Source organism: Misgurnus anguillicaudatus, chromosome 17 (genome assembly GCF_027580225.2).
Source record: "Misgurnus anguillicaudatus chromosome 17, ASM2758022v2, whole genome shotgun sequence".
NCBI classification, from domain to species: Eukaryota; Metazoa; Chordata; class Actinopteri; order Cypriniformes; family Cobitidae; genus Misgurnus; species Misgurnus anguillicaudatus.
The window spans coordinates 7,595,940-7,612,577 of NC_073353.2; the positions used below are offsets into that span (position 1 = coordinate 7,595,940).

At 36.3% G+C, this 16,638-nt stretch overlaps 1 protein-coding gene across 2 annotated transcripts in view; it reads left to right on the forward strand.

Moving 5' to 3' along the window:
• Positions 1-2,624: 2,624 nt before the first annotated feature.
• The window catches only part of LOC129452570 (E3 SUMO-protein ligase RanBP2), a 34,955-nt gene continuing 20,941 nt past the window's right edge, over positions 2,625-16,638 (forward strand). For both annotated transcript variants that reach the window (XM_073854906.1, XM_073854907.1), the window contains exons 1-12: positions 2,625-2,773; positions 3,463-3,530; positions 3,621-3,732; positions 4,794-4,946; positions 5,025-5,255; positions 6,017-6,159; positions 7,824-8,019; positions 8,138-8,438; positions 8,523-8,704; positions 9,723-9,904; positions 9,999-10,122; positions 13,946-14,107. In XM_073854906.1, coding sequence (XP_073711007.1) covers positions 2,702-2,773; positions 3,463-3,530; positions 3,621-3,732; positions 4,794-4,946; positions 5,025-5,255; positions 6,017-6,159; positions 7,824-8,019; positions 8,138-8,438; positions 8,523-8,704; positions 9,723-9,904; positions 9,999-10,122; positions 13,946-14,107 — 1,926 coding nt within the window. In that variant the 5' untranslated portion in view covers positions 2,625-2,701. The remainder of the gene's footprint in view (positions 2,774-3,462; positions 3,531-3,620; positions 3,733-4,793; positions 4,947-5,024; positions 5,256-6,016; positions 6,160-7,823; positions 8,020-8,137; positions 8,439-8,522; positions 8,705-9,722; positions 9,905-9,998; positions 10,123-13,945; positions 14,108-16,638) is intronic.

Sequence of the window (16,638 nt, forward strand, 5' to 3'; positions counted from 1 at the left end):
GCGTGAACGTAAACATATTTCCTAATTGATTCTGGGATTCACACACATCCTTACCATGACACGCTCCTTACGGCATTGTTCCTGCATTTTGTTCACACAGGATGTGTTGTGTAAATGTTACAGACAAATCCTGGCACATCTTCTGTGTTCTCCATAATAAGCTGTTGCCCGGTCGCAGATCATTAGCAGAGTGGTGGGCTTTAGGTTTGTAGTTTGTGATGTGTTGGGCATACACTGTGCCATTTCAGCAATGTTGTGGATAAACAACAACTAGCATTGTAAGAGTAAATTGAATGAGATGTAAAGCCAAAGCTCACAAATTATGTTCTCTCACTATATGGTTAGATCGCTGAACTGGGACTTGATGGACCATTCTGAAATCAACACATATCTGCAACTGTCAGAACTGTTTTTTTTTATATATTGATATGATGTCAAATAAGAGATAAATGTATTTTTTTGTGTATGAACAAATAGTCATTTTAGATCATCTTTTATTATTTTTATGGAATGACTTTTACTAGCTTGTGCACAAAGCTTATCTTAGAGTCTAACCATAATCCTTACTAAAAGATAGGAACTCTAGTGGAAGGGGGGTGGTAACTTTAGATGACTTGGTTTTTAAATTACAGTTTTTTTGTGTTTCTTTCTGATTATGCTTTCTTGAGTATTTAAGCCACACAAACTTTTAACAATAAATTTGTCCTCAGGTTAAAGAAAAAAATTGTAGATTGTGAAAATTTGGACTTTTAGTAAATAGATATTTTAAATAAGAGGAAAAATCTGAAAATAAACCAATAGGGGAGACCGGGGTTGGTTGTCACAATTTTTACTCATGCATGAACTGCTCATCTTCAAAAAATCTTTCAGCAGTAATTCCTACATGAAATGAAACCTTGGGGTCTTGGCTTTAAATGTGTATACTTTGTACTTTTAGAATGTATTGTAACAGGAAGTAATTAACCATCAAAGACACTCTGACACAATGTGACAACCAACCCCATCACGGGTATGGGGTTGGTTGTCCCTATAGAGGTTCAATAGGATTTCAGTGATAAATTGGGATCTGAAAAGATAATGTGTAACTTTTTAGTTTTTAAAGCTAGAAACTGCAAATAAGTTTTAATATGAATATCACCCCTATGATAGTTGTCACCAATGCCCTTTATGTTTAAACAAGTGGGTGATCAGTTACTTGAATTGTCTCTTGTGTTGAGAAATAAAATGAAATAATTTTTAGTGCTAAAACCTTTATTATCATTTCATTATGTAAGTTGCCAAAGAGCAAACAAAAACAAACAAACAAACAGACAAACAGTCTTAAAAAGTCCACATGTTCAATACTCACATGTGACAACCAACCCAGCAGAGACAACCATCCCCAACTGACTTCTTGACAAACATGCTAAGCTTGCTGCCACATGGCTTTAACTTGATAGCTAAAAGATGACTCAAAATAAAGCTACTACTTTTGGCTTTTTAATGAGTGTTTTGTTTTTGAATGACTAATATCCTACAAGCTCTCAACACAAAAACAACACCAACATGGAAATTTACTCTGATCCATGAAAATAAAAAAATGTCTCCTAACCTCAATGTTTTGTGTCTGCTCAGCAAAATTACAAGTGCAAATGAGTAAGCTATCAAAGGCTAACTGATTGATATCAAAATTGTACCACAGCGCCATGTGGTGTGTCTGGAATAAGCAATGTGACAACCAACCCGTGAGACAACCAGCCCCGGTCTCCCCTACATCAGTCATACATAGCATTAGCCACTGTGACTGTGAAGTGTCATGTGACAAGGTTATGTATTATAAAATAATAGTTGCAATAAAAAAAACTCATAATGGAGAGTCATTTTTAAATGTTATTTAGTTGTTTAAATATAATTCCTTTTTAATTTCACCATTTAAAAAATTCTAACCTGTTTGATTCACCCCACTGACTCTGTCCTCTTGCGTTTCCCCCACACCTCATTTACAACCCTGAAGGAAAAGAAGCAAAAATTAGTTTACAAATTATTCTATCCAATTTAAATTTTTTTGATATTTTACAGGAATGTAATTATAATATTAGTTGCAGAATATTAATTCTCTGTAATAAATTAATTATTATATAAATTAATAAATTCTCTTTAAATTAAAAGCCATGAGGTACATCAGAGGAATGTATACACTGTAATCAACAAAAGACAGTTGAACATGTACTCCAATGTACAAAATACAATAATGAGAGATCATTCAATCATTGAAGTAAAACACCTTGACTTTTGTGAACAGGTTTATTATGGAAAACATAAAAAAGACATAAGAATGTGAATTAAACAAGAGAATACAGAGTATATGGTTTATATTTTATTTATTTATGTCCATTTCCCCTTTTCCAATCATATGTATATTGGCCTATGTATATCCACTACAGCCCAGTCGGTGGCGGTAATGCAAGTTGGTTGCCAACCGCCAGTAAACACCAAAAAAAAAAAGAAGAAGAAAAAAGGAAATACGTCAGAGTCGTGTCGAATCTGCCGGAGTAATTTTAAAGTTGATATAGAATATTCAAAGCCGATTGGCCGGCGGGACATACGTGTTTGCGCCATTTGCCGAACTCCTTTGCATGTTCATGTGTATTGATCTGGTGTGTTGATGTGCTTAAATGATCAGCGTTTCGATCGAGAGATCAGCCAGCGGTGATCTGTGACTATGAGGCGGACTAAAGCAGATGTGGAGCGCTATATTAAATCCGTTCAGAATGCTTCTCCGTCTCAGAAAGAGGTAAGACAAGCACAGGCCCGATCTATCAGACCCACAGCAGTTCATCATATTCTGTCTGATCAGTCATTCACAAACTAATTAAACATCTTACGGCTTTCTACGAGTCTTCAACAGACCCCCAGAAAGAGCGACAAACATGTTTTTAAATAATTACAAAGAGTGAGATTAACTGAATCAGACGAGTGAACTACAGCCTGATATTTTTCATTACTGAATCTGTCATTCAAGTAGTTACTTAATTCACTTACGAAAATTAACCCTAGTTTAACTACAAATTAAAGAAAAAAATCCACGGTGTTTGTAGTAAATCGTGGTTTTATGAATAAAACGAGAAATGTTTATTCTGAATTAGTCTAATTCAATAAACCACACCCAGCAGCAACTATCCTAGAAACTTAAACAAGAATATATTTCTTGAAAATGAAACTGATGCCATATAATAACATTGCATTCATGCCGTTTTCCCTAATTACCCAATGAACTTTTTATGTAAGTAAGTTAACTTAATGTCAAAATGTGAATTGGTTTCATTAAATTCACTGTGTGAAAAGTGGACTGAGAGATCTCAGTTTCTGATCTAATTGACTTCAGTGTAAAAATAATCCTGATACATCACATATTGTTATTATATGCTAATATTGTGTAATTGTGATGGAATTTAGCGTAACCTCCTGTTTTGTTTCTTGCAGAAGCCGGTTAAAGGGTTTCGGTTTGCAAAATTATACTTTGAAGCTAAGGAGTATGAACTTGCCAAAAGGTAATTTCTTTTGTGTCTTTGTAAAATATATTTTCAGTTTTGCTGAGAGACTTGATAATATTTTTAATTCTCTCTGTTTCACAAACACAGGTGCATTTCCGAGTATTTAACAGTACAGCCAAAGGATCCCAAAGCACACAAGTTTCTTGGGCAACTATATGAGCGTGATGGTGAACTAGACAAAGCTGTGGGATGTTACAAGGTATTTGAATACTATTTTCATGAACACTCTCTGTAGCCTCTGTAAAAATTCTGGAAATGGATCTAACAATTGAATTCAAATATGTATACTGCAGTCTTTGGCAGGGAAGCGTTTTTATGTACAAGTAGGGCTTTGGAAAAAGTTAAAATAATAATTAGTTGAATGCTTTATTCTGATGCATTATTTTTTGATAAACGCACACCTGACCTGTCTAATGTCTTCAAATCTGTGGTAATAGTGGTTTAAGAGAAAAATTAACTCCGGTCGCTTGAATTTTTTGAATTTGTTTATTTGAAAATAATGCACGCGTTATTACTGCATTACCACCTTGAGTGTGCATTATTTTTGAATAATTCAATGACCCGTCATCAATTATTTCTTACATAATTCATAAACATTTATCATCAGATTTTGTATAATGAATATTTCTATTAAAAGGTTCCTACAGTCACCGAAAACCTGAAAATGTTTTAATCTCCAATCTCTTGAAAATAAGATGATCAAATTCTTTAAATAGCAACATCACTGCGTATGCAAGAGCCATGTGGTGTTAAAAATCAGCAGCACTTAACTGTGTCATAATACAGGTTTGTGTACACAGTTGTGCATTATGGCTTCTCTATTTTGGCCTACTTTTTGTTAAATAATAAATGACGCTGTGTTATATATCACACAGTCGTCACCTAACTTTTAGCGAGTCGGGCTTGTAACCCAAATGTGACCGGTTCGAGTCTCAGGTCCGGTAGGTTGCCACAGTTGTGTATGTTCACGACTCACTGGGATGGGTTAAATGCAGAGGTCACATTACAAGTATGAGTTACCATACTACTGGATTTCATATATCCACTATGCAAATGATTAGGTCTGTAATGTTTTTGGTAATCCCAGCTGGTCTGTTTAGGTGCCTTATTATCTTGACTATAAATCTTAAAAAGTTGTATCTAATTATTTTACCGAATATGATTTTCCTAACAAACCTCTCCAAACAAATGCACCTCAGGCTTTTTCTCATTACTGTAGTATGTATAAGCTGATGTGTAGGTTTGTGTGTTATGTGTTAGCGTTCAGTAGATCTGAATCCAGCCCAGCGAGACCTGGTTCTGAAAGTGGCCGAGCTGCTCTGTAGTAAGCCAGAACATGACGGCCGAGCCGAGTACTGGGTGCAAAAGGCTGCCAATCTTCTACCGGGACATCCCGCTGTTTTTGATCTTAGGGTAAGTGCAGTTAAACATGCTTTTTAAACAATCTGTCTTCTAAAGCTGTCCTAAGATCAGTATTTCTTTTTTATTAAGGAGAAACTTCTGAGTGCTCAGGGCCAGAACGGCTTCGGTCAGCTGTACGAGCTGCTCTTATCTGAACTGAGGCTGCGTCCTCATGACGCTTATGTTAACAGCAGATTAATCCAGCTTTACGACTCGGACGGTCGCTATGAGGAGGCAGTCAAACACTGTCTCGCTGTGGAGAAAGCTGGCGGTCTCCGAGACAATCTGGACTGGTACAAGGTTGTTGTCAGAACCCTTCAGGTTAGTGATGGAGATCACTTTCACATCTCACTTTATAGTGACTTTTTTTGAACAGGTGCTTAATGTAAATGAAATGTGAGACATGCTCTTAAACAGGTCATAGCTCATCTTTAATGTAAAAGACAATCAAAATTCAGCTTCACACTTTACTATGTTTACATTAGTGTGTTTTCATTACAATCTACGGTTACACATGGCATCATCCACACTACACATGGTTTTCATCCCCCATAAACTGAGACACTTTTAAAACCCTGCAGACCCCATTTTAGTTTGAAAACTGGTTTTACGATTCAATTACGCTTATTATGTCAACAATTCTATTGAAACCGATATCACAATGCGTTACATCCTTGATTTTTTATATTAATGCACATGTTAGTTTGTCTTCTCACACTTTTGTGTCTCTTTCTTGTCAAAACCCTGCATTAAAACTCGCATCATTTAGCGTGGGCACACTCACCTGAGAGAAAAACGAAAGTGCGAAAGTTTTTATGCATTGATGCAGTAATCGTTCACATTAGCATCGCAATGCATCGCAAAAACGATTGTTTCATGTGTTTAAAGTCATGTGTAGTGTGGACTAAGGTCTTTCCTGAAATGATAATATAGTCGATATCGTCACGGCTGTGATTCGGTTGTAAGTATGGAGCTGCGGGTAATCATGGAGCGCCGATATTCGACAGTAACAACACAATTGTACAAGTGCATATACAGTAAACTAAGGCGGTGTGATTTCACACTGGTATCCTCTCTTTCAGGAATATCTCCGGCAACCGAGTGTGTCAAATAACAAGCAGGCATCCCGTAAGTTTCAGAAAGAGCTTTTGCTGGCACACTGCAATCTGCTGAGACTCACGCTGGGAGTGAAGAACAGTCAGGAGAGCGCTGATGCTCTCTGCATGTAAGTTACTCATAAAGAAAAGTCGATTGCAACATTACACTAATTAATGTTGACAGAAGTAAAAAAGCTTAAGAGGACCTTATTTAAAGGGGCGGTGAATTTGTTGATTTTATTGTTTTATACTGTTGTCTGATGTCTACTTATGATGTTTGCATGGTTTTTACATTCAAAAACATCAAAAGCAATAAGTAATAGGCAATTTTGTAACATGGATTAGTGGCTCTCTGAAGAAATGGTTCGTTTGAAGGGGCGGGCCGCATTGAAGACCTGAACGTAAACACCCACTGCTATGATTGGACAGCTTCATTCCCCGTCATTACATGTGGGGAAATGTTTTAAAAACATTAATGTGATAAAAATAGCAGCCGAACACAAATATGTTTGAGCCACAAAAGATTCTGGGTGCTAAAGATGATACACATAAATGACAATACGTATAGTAAAGTAGAAACAAAACTCGACGTGACTAAATTACCGTATAAAACACAGTAAGCGTGCATCCGAATCTAAACTGCGGCTAATAAATCCTTATCAATAACTTTGTATATTTCTATTGTGCTTGTGAGGTTGCTTTTACATTCACGTAATGTTACATACCAAAGTTATATGATAAAAAATAAGCTTTGTTGAGTGTTTGACCTTTCAAACGGAACTCGCCTAAATTACCGTATACAACACAGTAAACGGGCATCAGAATCTAAACTGCGGCTGATAAATCCTTCCTTATCACTAACTTTGTATATTTCTACCTTTAAATTACAGTCATATTGTTAAGTGTTGTACCTTTATTAATCGTTTAATGTTTTTAGTAAATTAAAACAGTCAAACAAACGTATTTAGACACGGATGTTACAACAGAACATATCAAGCGATCTCTTAAGCAATAGTGAAACGCAGTAACTTAAATAAAGTAAAATGTCTTACTGTGTATTATACTGCTGTGTTATTGTTGTCAGATCCAATATAAGTGGTGCTTTTAATCACAGTCTCTCTGCAAATCCAGCATCGACTTCTTTACAAATGAATCCGTGTACACAACGTTAACAAACACTCCCCACACGAGCTGGAACTTCTTCAAAAGCAAACTTTATCTACGCATATTGCTAATGTTATGTTCCAAGCTTCCGAATTGAAGTATTTAGCTTCTGTGTTGTTCCCACGCGGTTCTTCCACAACCGAAAATGCGTTTCCATGGTATCATAACAGATCACCGCATCAAAATAAAAGTCTCTCAGAAAAAATGTATTTAAAAAGTCATTTTGGTTAAATTTGTCAATCTTTAAAGACACACGTGTGTCAGGCGAAGCTGTGGGCGGGGCTACAAAAGTAGACGTGTCCTTTTGGTTATGGGGAGGTGTTTCAATTCTACTTTGACGTCATATATTTCCGAATTTTAGACTGGAGTGTTTAGCTGGCTTGGTGCCAAAAACGGTTATATTTCAGTAGCACAGACGTTTTCAGTTCTGAAACTTGCAGGATGTTCATTTAAGTATGATGACCTCTTATATAACAAATTATCAAGTTAAAATTGAGTTTTTGATTCACCGCTCCTTTAAAACACCTCAGAAGACCATCTGATGCTTTCCAATCATTAGACCAACTATGAGGATACCAAAATGATACCTACAAACATGAAATGTAAAGTCCCGTCTTTGTGTTTTCAGTTTTGATCGTGAAATGCAGTCTTTGAAGAATACGGCCACAAACACTGTGGATGAGCTGTCAGAGGTGTTCACAGAGATGAGAGCTCACTTGTACCTGTACGCTGGGACACTGCTAATGAAGATGTTTCATGAAAAACTGCTGCAGTGGAGGGGCGTGCGTGATCTAGCAGCGTTGTGTTATCTGATTGCCTGTCAGGTACACCGGATCATTTACCTTTATTCTTTCTCACCTTTATTCTTCCAAATTAATTCAATTTTATTTATAAATTTAAATATGAACGCATTTGGCCACAGATTTACCATCTCTGCTTTAGGCTCCAAGACCCAAAACGAAGGATTTTATAGGTGACCATGTGACCCATCATCCTTTGGAGTTGTTAGCCTCTGATCGTCAAAGCCAGGCAGGTCACATGCTGTTGAATTTGAGCCAGGACGCTGCACATCTTGTGAATGAAGTGGTAGAAACGTTTGGGAATAAGAGCGGGCAGAACGATCTGCTTGAGAAGCTCTTCGGTTCACTGGCACAGGAACGCCTGTCTTTCATCAGCAACGATGATATTCACAACATCAGCACACAGGTGCCGGACATCACAGATCTTGAGAAGTGGGACAATGGTAATATAATGAGAGTTTAGTGTTTATGATCTGTAAACAGTTGTGTTGTGTGATGGTGAATGAGCAGAACATTTGTTGTTGTAGGTTCAGTGTTGTTGCACGACGGGGCTCTTCAGCACCTCACATGGCTGGGCCTGCAGTGGGCTCTGATGGGTCACAGGGTGTCTCTGCAGGACTGGATCAAACCACTCTTTCCACGTCTTACGCTTGAGACCTCCAAACTGGACACCAACAACCCTGAATCTCTTTGTCTGCTGGACCTGGAGGTATGTACTTGTTTTTAAGATCAAAGTAAAATCATTATTTTCTACATTCGTACATTCGCTCTTTTTGTAAATGATTCATTAAGTGCATATCAAATTGACACATTTGTTCCAAAAAGATTAAATTGGTGCAATACAAGCAAAATCCATTTGATTGTGCGAGTCTTCAGTACTGGTGAGTTGAATTAATAAGAAATGAGCAACGAAAAAGTTATTGTGTGGACTGCATCAATATGGCGTTGTATTGTCTGCCTCCATGCGATATGTGAATCGATATGCTGGCATCAAATGTTGATAAAGAAATTAATAAAACAAGATCTAAATGGATCAAGTCACAGCTTCCAGTGGTAACACCATATAGGGAGGGAGAACGAGAGATGTAATGCAACACAAACTGAATTACGAATGAGGAAAATGGGCTTAAGCCATCAGGTGTCCAGGTTAGAAAAAGGGAAAGATGAGAAACGTGACAGATAAAAGTATGTTTGCAGCTATTATATTCGAGTATAATATGTATATAATTTAGTATGCTAGTATCTAATATATCATTATGTAACTTGCTATACAATTACAAGCTTTAATATAAATTTTTCTGTCTAACTCTCTTGTGTAACATTAAATAGCGAACTACCATTCAAAAGTTTTAGGGTCACTTTCACTTAGGCTATTTATTAATATATTTTCACATATTACTAAAATGGCTAATTAGGGCTCAACGCAAATAATTATTTTTACTGGCCCATTTGGGCCAGTGGTTCAAGTTTTCAGTGTTCAAGCCCTGACAAAAATTTCTCTGGCTCCACCAAAAAATCAAAAGGAATCCTTAGGAAAACAATGAGCCGTCATAAAATTGCTTGATAGGTTCAACATCAATTAAGCCAGAGAAGCATTTAAGGAGGAATGTAAGGTGACTTCAGTTAACATCAAATTTAAAATCTTTCTCAGGTTTAGGTATTAGTGGTCCATAAATGGCATTGTGACCATATTAACATATTAATGTTTTTGCTGTGTGTTCTTTCAGGTGTTTTTGTGCGGTGTTGTGTTTACAAGTCACACTCAAATGCAAGAGACTGCAAATATCAATGCAAGTTCTCAATCACATGAGCCCAGATGTTTGCCCATGCACATCATGAAGCTGCTGTCATCAGAGAAACAGAGACAATGGTGGGACGCCGTCTACAGTCTGGTTCATAATAAAACACAGTGAGTTTATCACACAGTCATTGTCACGTGACATCACCTACCCTATACGTACCTCCAACAGTATCTTAAATCCAGCTCTGTTTATTCAATCTAGGCCAGGTATGTCAGCTAAACTACGACTGCTTGTCCAGCATGGTCTGAGCACGCTGCGTGCTGGAGAGAAACACGGTCTTCAACCAGCGCTGCTCATTCACTGGGCTCAACATCTAACACACATGGTAAATCTCATTTGTGAATTTGAAACAAAATAGTGAGAAAGATAGTTTTTCTTTCTGTTCTGATTTACGCTAACATTTTGACACACTCAACACAATCTATAGACCTTTTGCGAGTCGACGTCACAGTTACGTCACGCGCGCATGTGGTGGCAGAAAAACAGTGGAAATGAATGAGACACGAGTGAAACAAACAATATAACTCACTAGAAAATGCCTTCTTGTGCTGTTGAGTGTCAGAATAGGAATGCCAACATAGATTACCTTCATTTTTATAGTATACCGTCGTCGAAGACACCATTTGCCCTCAACCGGAAAGACTGGAGTGATAAAATCATCTGAAAATCTTTTAATAATTAGAATAGAAAATAATTAGAGAAGATATCTGGTGTTCTGTCGAAGTCTGTTCCCTCTATGTGTTTCTTATAGCGTTTTCATCACGTTACATTTATAATTTATTTAGAAAGATTAAAGATTTGAATTAGTTCATAATATCAATAATATTACCATTTATTAAAGTTTTCTTTTTTTTCCCGTTTTCTATTACTTCTTTTTACCTTATATCTTAGCCTACGTCGTCTTCCTGTTTGTTCTAAATTATGATGTTTACTAATAAATATATAAACATAGCACACACACACGATGTAAACTTTAAAGTGTTAATAATATATAAACAGGCCTATACAAATTAATTTGTATGTAAACGTAATAGTTTTAGAACAAGCACGTAGGCTAAAAATATAAGGAAGAAATTGAAAACAGGAAAAGTATGAAATATTTAATAAATTATTTTATACAGAATACATGATTGATAGGGGTGTAACGATACACCAATTGCACGGTTCGGATCGGTTTACGGTTTTGGAGCCACAGTTCGGTCCGATTTGGTTCAATTTGCTGTAGGGGTGTGCCGGTTATTATATAACCGTGAGACCGACGGTTATAGTTGAACACCGTCATTAGAACTCTATAACCGACAAAACCGTGTTATTAAAATAAAAAAAATAAAAAAATCATTAAACAATTGTCAACAGTCTGTGTTACACGCCCCACTATGTTATCACGTCACGCAATGAAAAATACAGAGCGGAGCAGACACTGACAACGCGCTGACATACAGGAGAGACCAGGGCACTTTTTGGTTACTTTTGAGATTAAACATATTAAACAAAGTCTCACCTTTCAAATCATCTCTTCCTTCTATTTAATTCATAGAATCAAATAAACATGAACGACCATAAGATGTTTTAACCGCGGAAAGGCTCCGCCCCGCTTTTCAAGTTCAAATCCTCCCATCTACTAACTCTCCTGAAAGCACATTCACTGCTAGTTGTCTTGCTGTTAATTGTAAATAAACGTAGAGCAAGTAGCTAATCAGTGCTTAGTTTATTCAAATGCTGGTTTCACATCGCAAGCATGAGCAGGGAGCAGCGCGTATGCGGAGAGCGTTTGCTGCGTGTGGCCATTGTGCTTTTACACCCGCTGGGTTTGCAGCGAATATGGCGCAGTTTAATAACAGTATAAAAATATCAAGTTCAAATTAATTTATTTTACATGCATATATGAGCAAAACCTCTTCAACACGCGTTTTAATCGACATTGTTTTCGTGCTGTTCTGGTCCGTGTAATGACAGATATAGACACAATTATAGACATTAAAAGCCCATGGCACAAATCTGTTTCTCTGACGATTATTAAGATAATGATAGATAGAGGATTTCATTTATGCTGGGCAGAGAGTGACATCGCAGTCTGGCAACAGTGTGTTTTTTAAATATCGAATTGCTTTCTGTTAAATTTCTCAAAGTCATTATGGTTTAAAACACACTTGGCATCACATTCATGATTTTATGGAAAATGACATTTTCGCGTCAATCCACAAGCATTTAAACAAGCACCCCCCCCCCCCCCCCCCCAGACGGTTATGTGACGAAACGTCACATTTGAATCACGTCATAAACGTCATCACCAATTCTGAAAACGGCACAGCCCTAATTTGCTGTGTGTGTAGGGTTCCTGCCATTTAACCAGCAATGCTAAGGAACAATAGATTAACTTAATTTAATAACAACAACAAAAATAACTTGACGTTTTCTTTATTAATTTTGGCAAACTTAAAATCTAACTTTAACTTTAGTAATGCAGGACTGTAATTAGCTGTTTATCAGGTGATGAATATCATTACTGCTTAGCTAAAATGCTGAAAATGGTCCTGTTGAAGTCAACTAATGCATGAAATAAACGTACTATGAGTCTGTAAATCTGAATAATGTGGGTTTATTATCAGTAATGAACTAATCAAGGTAATCATCACACACACACGCACGCAGACGCACACACCAGAGGTCGCGTTAGACTTTCACTTTTAAAAATTCTGCCATCACTTATTATTCGTCATTTCATGCTTTAATGATAATAATTGTTTTTGTTTACATGTTCATTTTTAATAATGGACTTACAAAACGAGCATTCAAGTTAAAATGTGTTTAATTATTTGTGAAGAAGAGAACAGATTAACAGAGACCATGCATCACTTTACATGTTTAACATCATGAAACAGATTATTTAATCATTTTTTCTCACAGTGACAGTGACAATTTAATCAAATATATGCAAATATTTTTTTTATAAATAGATTAGTTAGTCAGAGATAAGTGACATTAACCTCAACATTGGCCAGCAGGAGGCATGAGAGTACCGCGACACGACACGGGAGGTTCGCGATTCGTATCGTGGTTGGTGTATCGCGATCGTTTGGTTCGGTTCGTAATATCGTTACACCCCTAATGATAGTATCACTCTTTAAAGTACTTCAGCGATTCATACTGTAAAAATAATTGATTAATCAATAAAGAACAATACATATACATTACATACATGCAGTAGCCAAGCCATTTAAACTTTTAATTTATTTAAAGAATAAACGTAACATGGTGAAAACATTATAAGAAACATTACACTTAAGAGAAATATAGGGGAAACAGACTTCTACTGATCACCGGATCTTTAAAAATCACAGTTTAATGCTAAAACACTTCACACAGCTATTGAGAAGCATTCACTTTCTGCCACCAGTTGAGCTCCGCCCACAAAAAACGTCATCTCTGTTTGCAAACACGCAAAAGGTCTATTGCTTCTGGTTTAAATAGTTTGATTTTTATCTTAAAAAAAGGTTCATATAAATTCTGCATGTGTATGTATTTATTTACACACTGACCATCTGTCTGTTAAAATGGGTTGTTGTTGTTGTTGTTGTTTAACTCAGATATCTCGTCAATCAAGAGAAAACGCTTCCCCGCCAATGACGAGTATTTCCGTCTTTCCGCAATACCGCTATTATCCGCCCTTCCGCAACTTTTTAAAACCGGAAGTATTGCCCTATGGCAAGCAGCTGCATGTCCGTGTCTGTTTTAAAGATCGCTCTGAATGGGATCTCTATGAAAAGTCCGTCACAAAAATGGAATTATCTCTGCTTTTTGCTCAAAATGTGGTGTTTTTGCAGAAACCTACCCATATTCAAAAGCTGATTACAAAAGAACCACTGAAGGTAGGATGAAACGGGTTTTTTCGTTTGAAAGCAGAGGGACTGTTCTTTCATTTGTTATGTTGTATGTTTATATATTTGAAGAAGAACATTTTCTGGAAGGCATTAAACTTTTGTGAAAATCATGAAAAACGCTGGCGCTGGCTGGCAACTTTTTTAAAAAACGCTGGCGGTGAAAGAGTTAATAATGTTTGAATTTGGCTACTGTAAAGAAACTTGCATTTTACATTTGAATCTGTTTTGTTTGTTTTCTGGTCACTATATAATGTTTTGTGTGAACAGGGTGAAAGCACGAACTCTTACTATGATCGGAAAGACTATGCTGGCCGTTGTGTGCACTACTGGAAAGTTGTGCTTCCGCTGCTTGAGAAAATCAAAAAGAGACGGGTCATCCTGGAGCCTCTGGAGCCCATGTTCCCACACTTCCAAAGTAAAGACATACAGGTGAGTGAGACTATTAAACCTGCATGCAAGTTTGGTTATTCTTTTATTTTAAGGGATGTTTTTGAATACTCCTTCTTCTTCGTCCTTTATTTCTTCACGCCATTCCAGCATATATTCATGGCGAGAACCAGTTAATCCATACACAAGTTTCATTCAGACAAGTTGATCCATACGCAGGTTGTGGGAGGGACAATTTGGCATCTCCAATTTGCCTAACTTGCTTGTTTTTGGGGGGAAACTGGAGTAAACCCTCGCTGACACAGGGAGAACATGCAAACTCCACACAGAAATGCCACCTGCCCTAGGCGGGGCTCGAACCGGGGATTTTGTAATACTAGTTCAGTGCCCCTACAAAGCCGTCACAGGGTCCTGTGTGAACTTAATGTGTGAACTGCTACATCATGCTCTTTATCCGTCCATGCTATAAATAAGTCCTTGAATTATCTTATGTTAGTAAAGTGTTTTGCTTTTAATATTCATGCAAATTTATTTCAAATATAGACGGTTTCAACAGTAACAACATAAACAAGCGGCTTTCATGGTCCACACGTAACTTCCGGTAAACTCCGCTAAGAATAAATAACAACAAAGTACTTTAAATGTAGTTTATTGATATAACAAGCAAAATAAACAACACATAGGTTACATAGGAAACCAATTTTTTTTTTTTTTTGACGAGGTATTTGTTAAAGAGTTCGGTTTAGCAACTGGTCAGATCATTAAAAAACTGAAACCGGAAGTAAAGTTCGGACCAGACCCATATTGCGTCACCGCACGTGTGTCCGATGAAACAGTATAGGCACGCACAGCAAAACAAAATTTAATTTGTTTGAGTTTGCATGGCAAAAAATTGCACTTCTATTTTGTTGTGTTTTACAGCTGAAACATTTTAAGACTAAATTTAACACACAAGACTTGTTTCTTATGACAGGAGCAGATTTTAATATTTGATGGGTGGAAATTAGCACAAACGATTGAGTGATTACACAAGACAATACATTTAATGATGGACATTCTGCATGGCCCTCTTGTTTTACTTTTCTCAAGCATGCATAATAAAGGTTAAACAAATTTATAATGAAAACAAGATAAGAGTAAAGAAAATGTATTATTTGGTTACAATAAATGATTTGATCGTTATTCGAAAAGTTAAAAATTTTACTGCATTCACTGCATTATTTAGTTGAATACAAAAAGTCATAAAATGGAAACTGAGTTTAGAGAAATGAAGGCTGTCGTCTGCATTAACATGTCATTTTAAAATTAAAGGAATAGTCTATCCTTTTTCCATATTAAACTATGTTATTACCTTAACTAAGTAGAGTTGATACATAACTATATAATCTTAGTGCGTGCACGTAAGCGCTGTGGCGTGCGGCGATAGCGGATTTAAAAGGGTAACTGTGCTATTCCACCATACAATATAGTTACCCTTTAAATCCTCTTAGAAAAGCGATACGTTTTATTTTGTGCCACCATACTTGATCGTATAACTACTCGTCTTAAATAGGAAAAACGTTGATGTGTTTGTCACTTCTAACTTTATTTCTGTTTGGTACCATTGAATGAATGGGGCTAAGCTAAATGCTATCAAAGTGCTATCACGCACTAAGATGATAGAGGTATGTATCAACTCTTCTTAGTTAAGGTAATAACATAGTTTAATATGGAAAAAGGATAGACTATTCCTTTAATTAAAATGATCAACAAAAATACAACTCAAACTGCATTGCTTGACAACATTTAAAACACTTTGATAATCCTTTTAAGGCACAGATGAAATTCTAAATTTTCATTAAAAAAATTAGTCATTTATTATATAAACGTGATAATGATCTGTCTTAATATGAGGAGTCTTTTGTATTGCATTAGTTTTGCACAGTCCAGACAAGGCTTTTTTTCTTCATTAAAGGAAAGGTGCATGATCTCTGAAAGCCAATGTTGATATTTAAAATCACCTAAACAAACACGCCTCTACCCTAATAGAATCTGGACCTTATGATAGACCCGCCCCACACATGCGCCTTTAAGACCCTAAAGCGTTTCATTTATAAATTGCATTTAGGCTCCGAAAATTTGCACTAAATAAGCTTAAACGGTTTTCTTTTCTTTTATTTTTGTATTTATATTTAGCTTCAGGCCGCCATTGTTAATAAGAACCTGTTCTTAATGACTTGCCTGTAAAAATAAAGGTAAATAATGGCATTGTGCAAATTACTAGAACATTAGGCATTAAATCATAATTGTAAGTTATTTTTTGGGGCATTTTCGCTTTTTATTGACAGATAGTATTGTATGGAAAGTACAATTAGAGATAGGGGATCGGGATCAGCAAAGGATATTGAGCGCATCTGTGATATATGTCAAAACACTGCATGCCCACTAGACCAGCGGCTCTGACAAACATTATTATTATTATTATTATTATTATTATTATTATTATTATTATTATTATTATTATTATTATTACTACCAAAAAATTATGTGCACTGACTAAACCAAGTGTGCGCTACAATTACGAGTCATTTTAC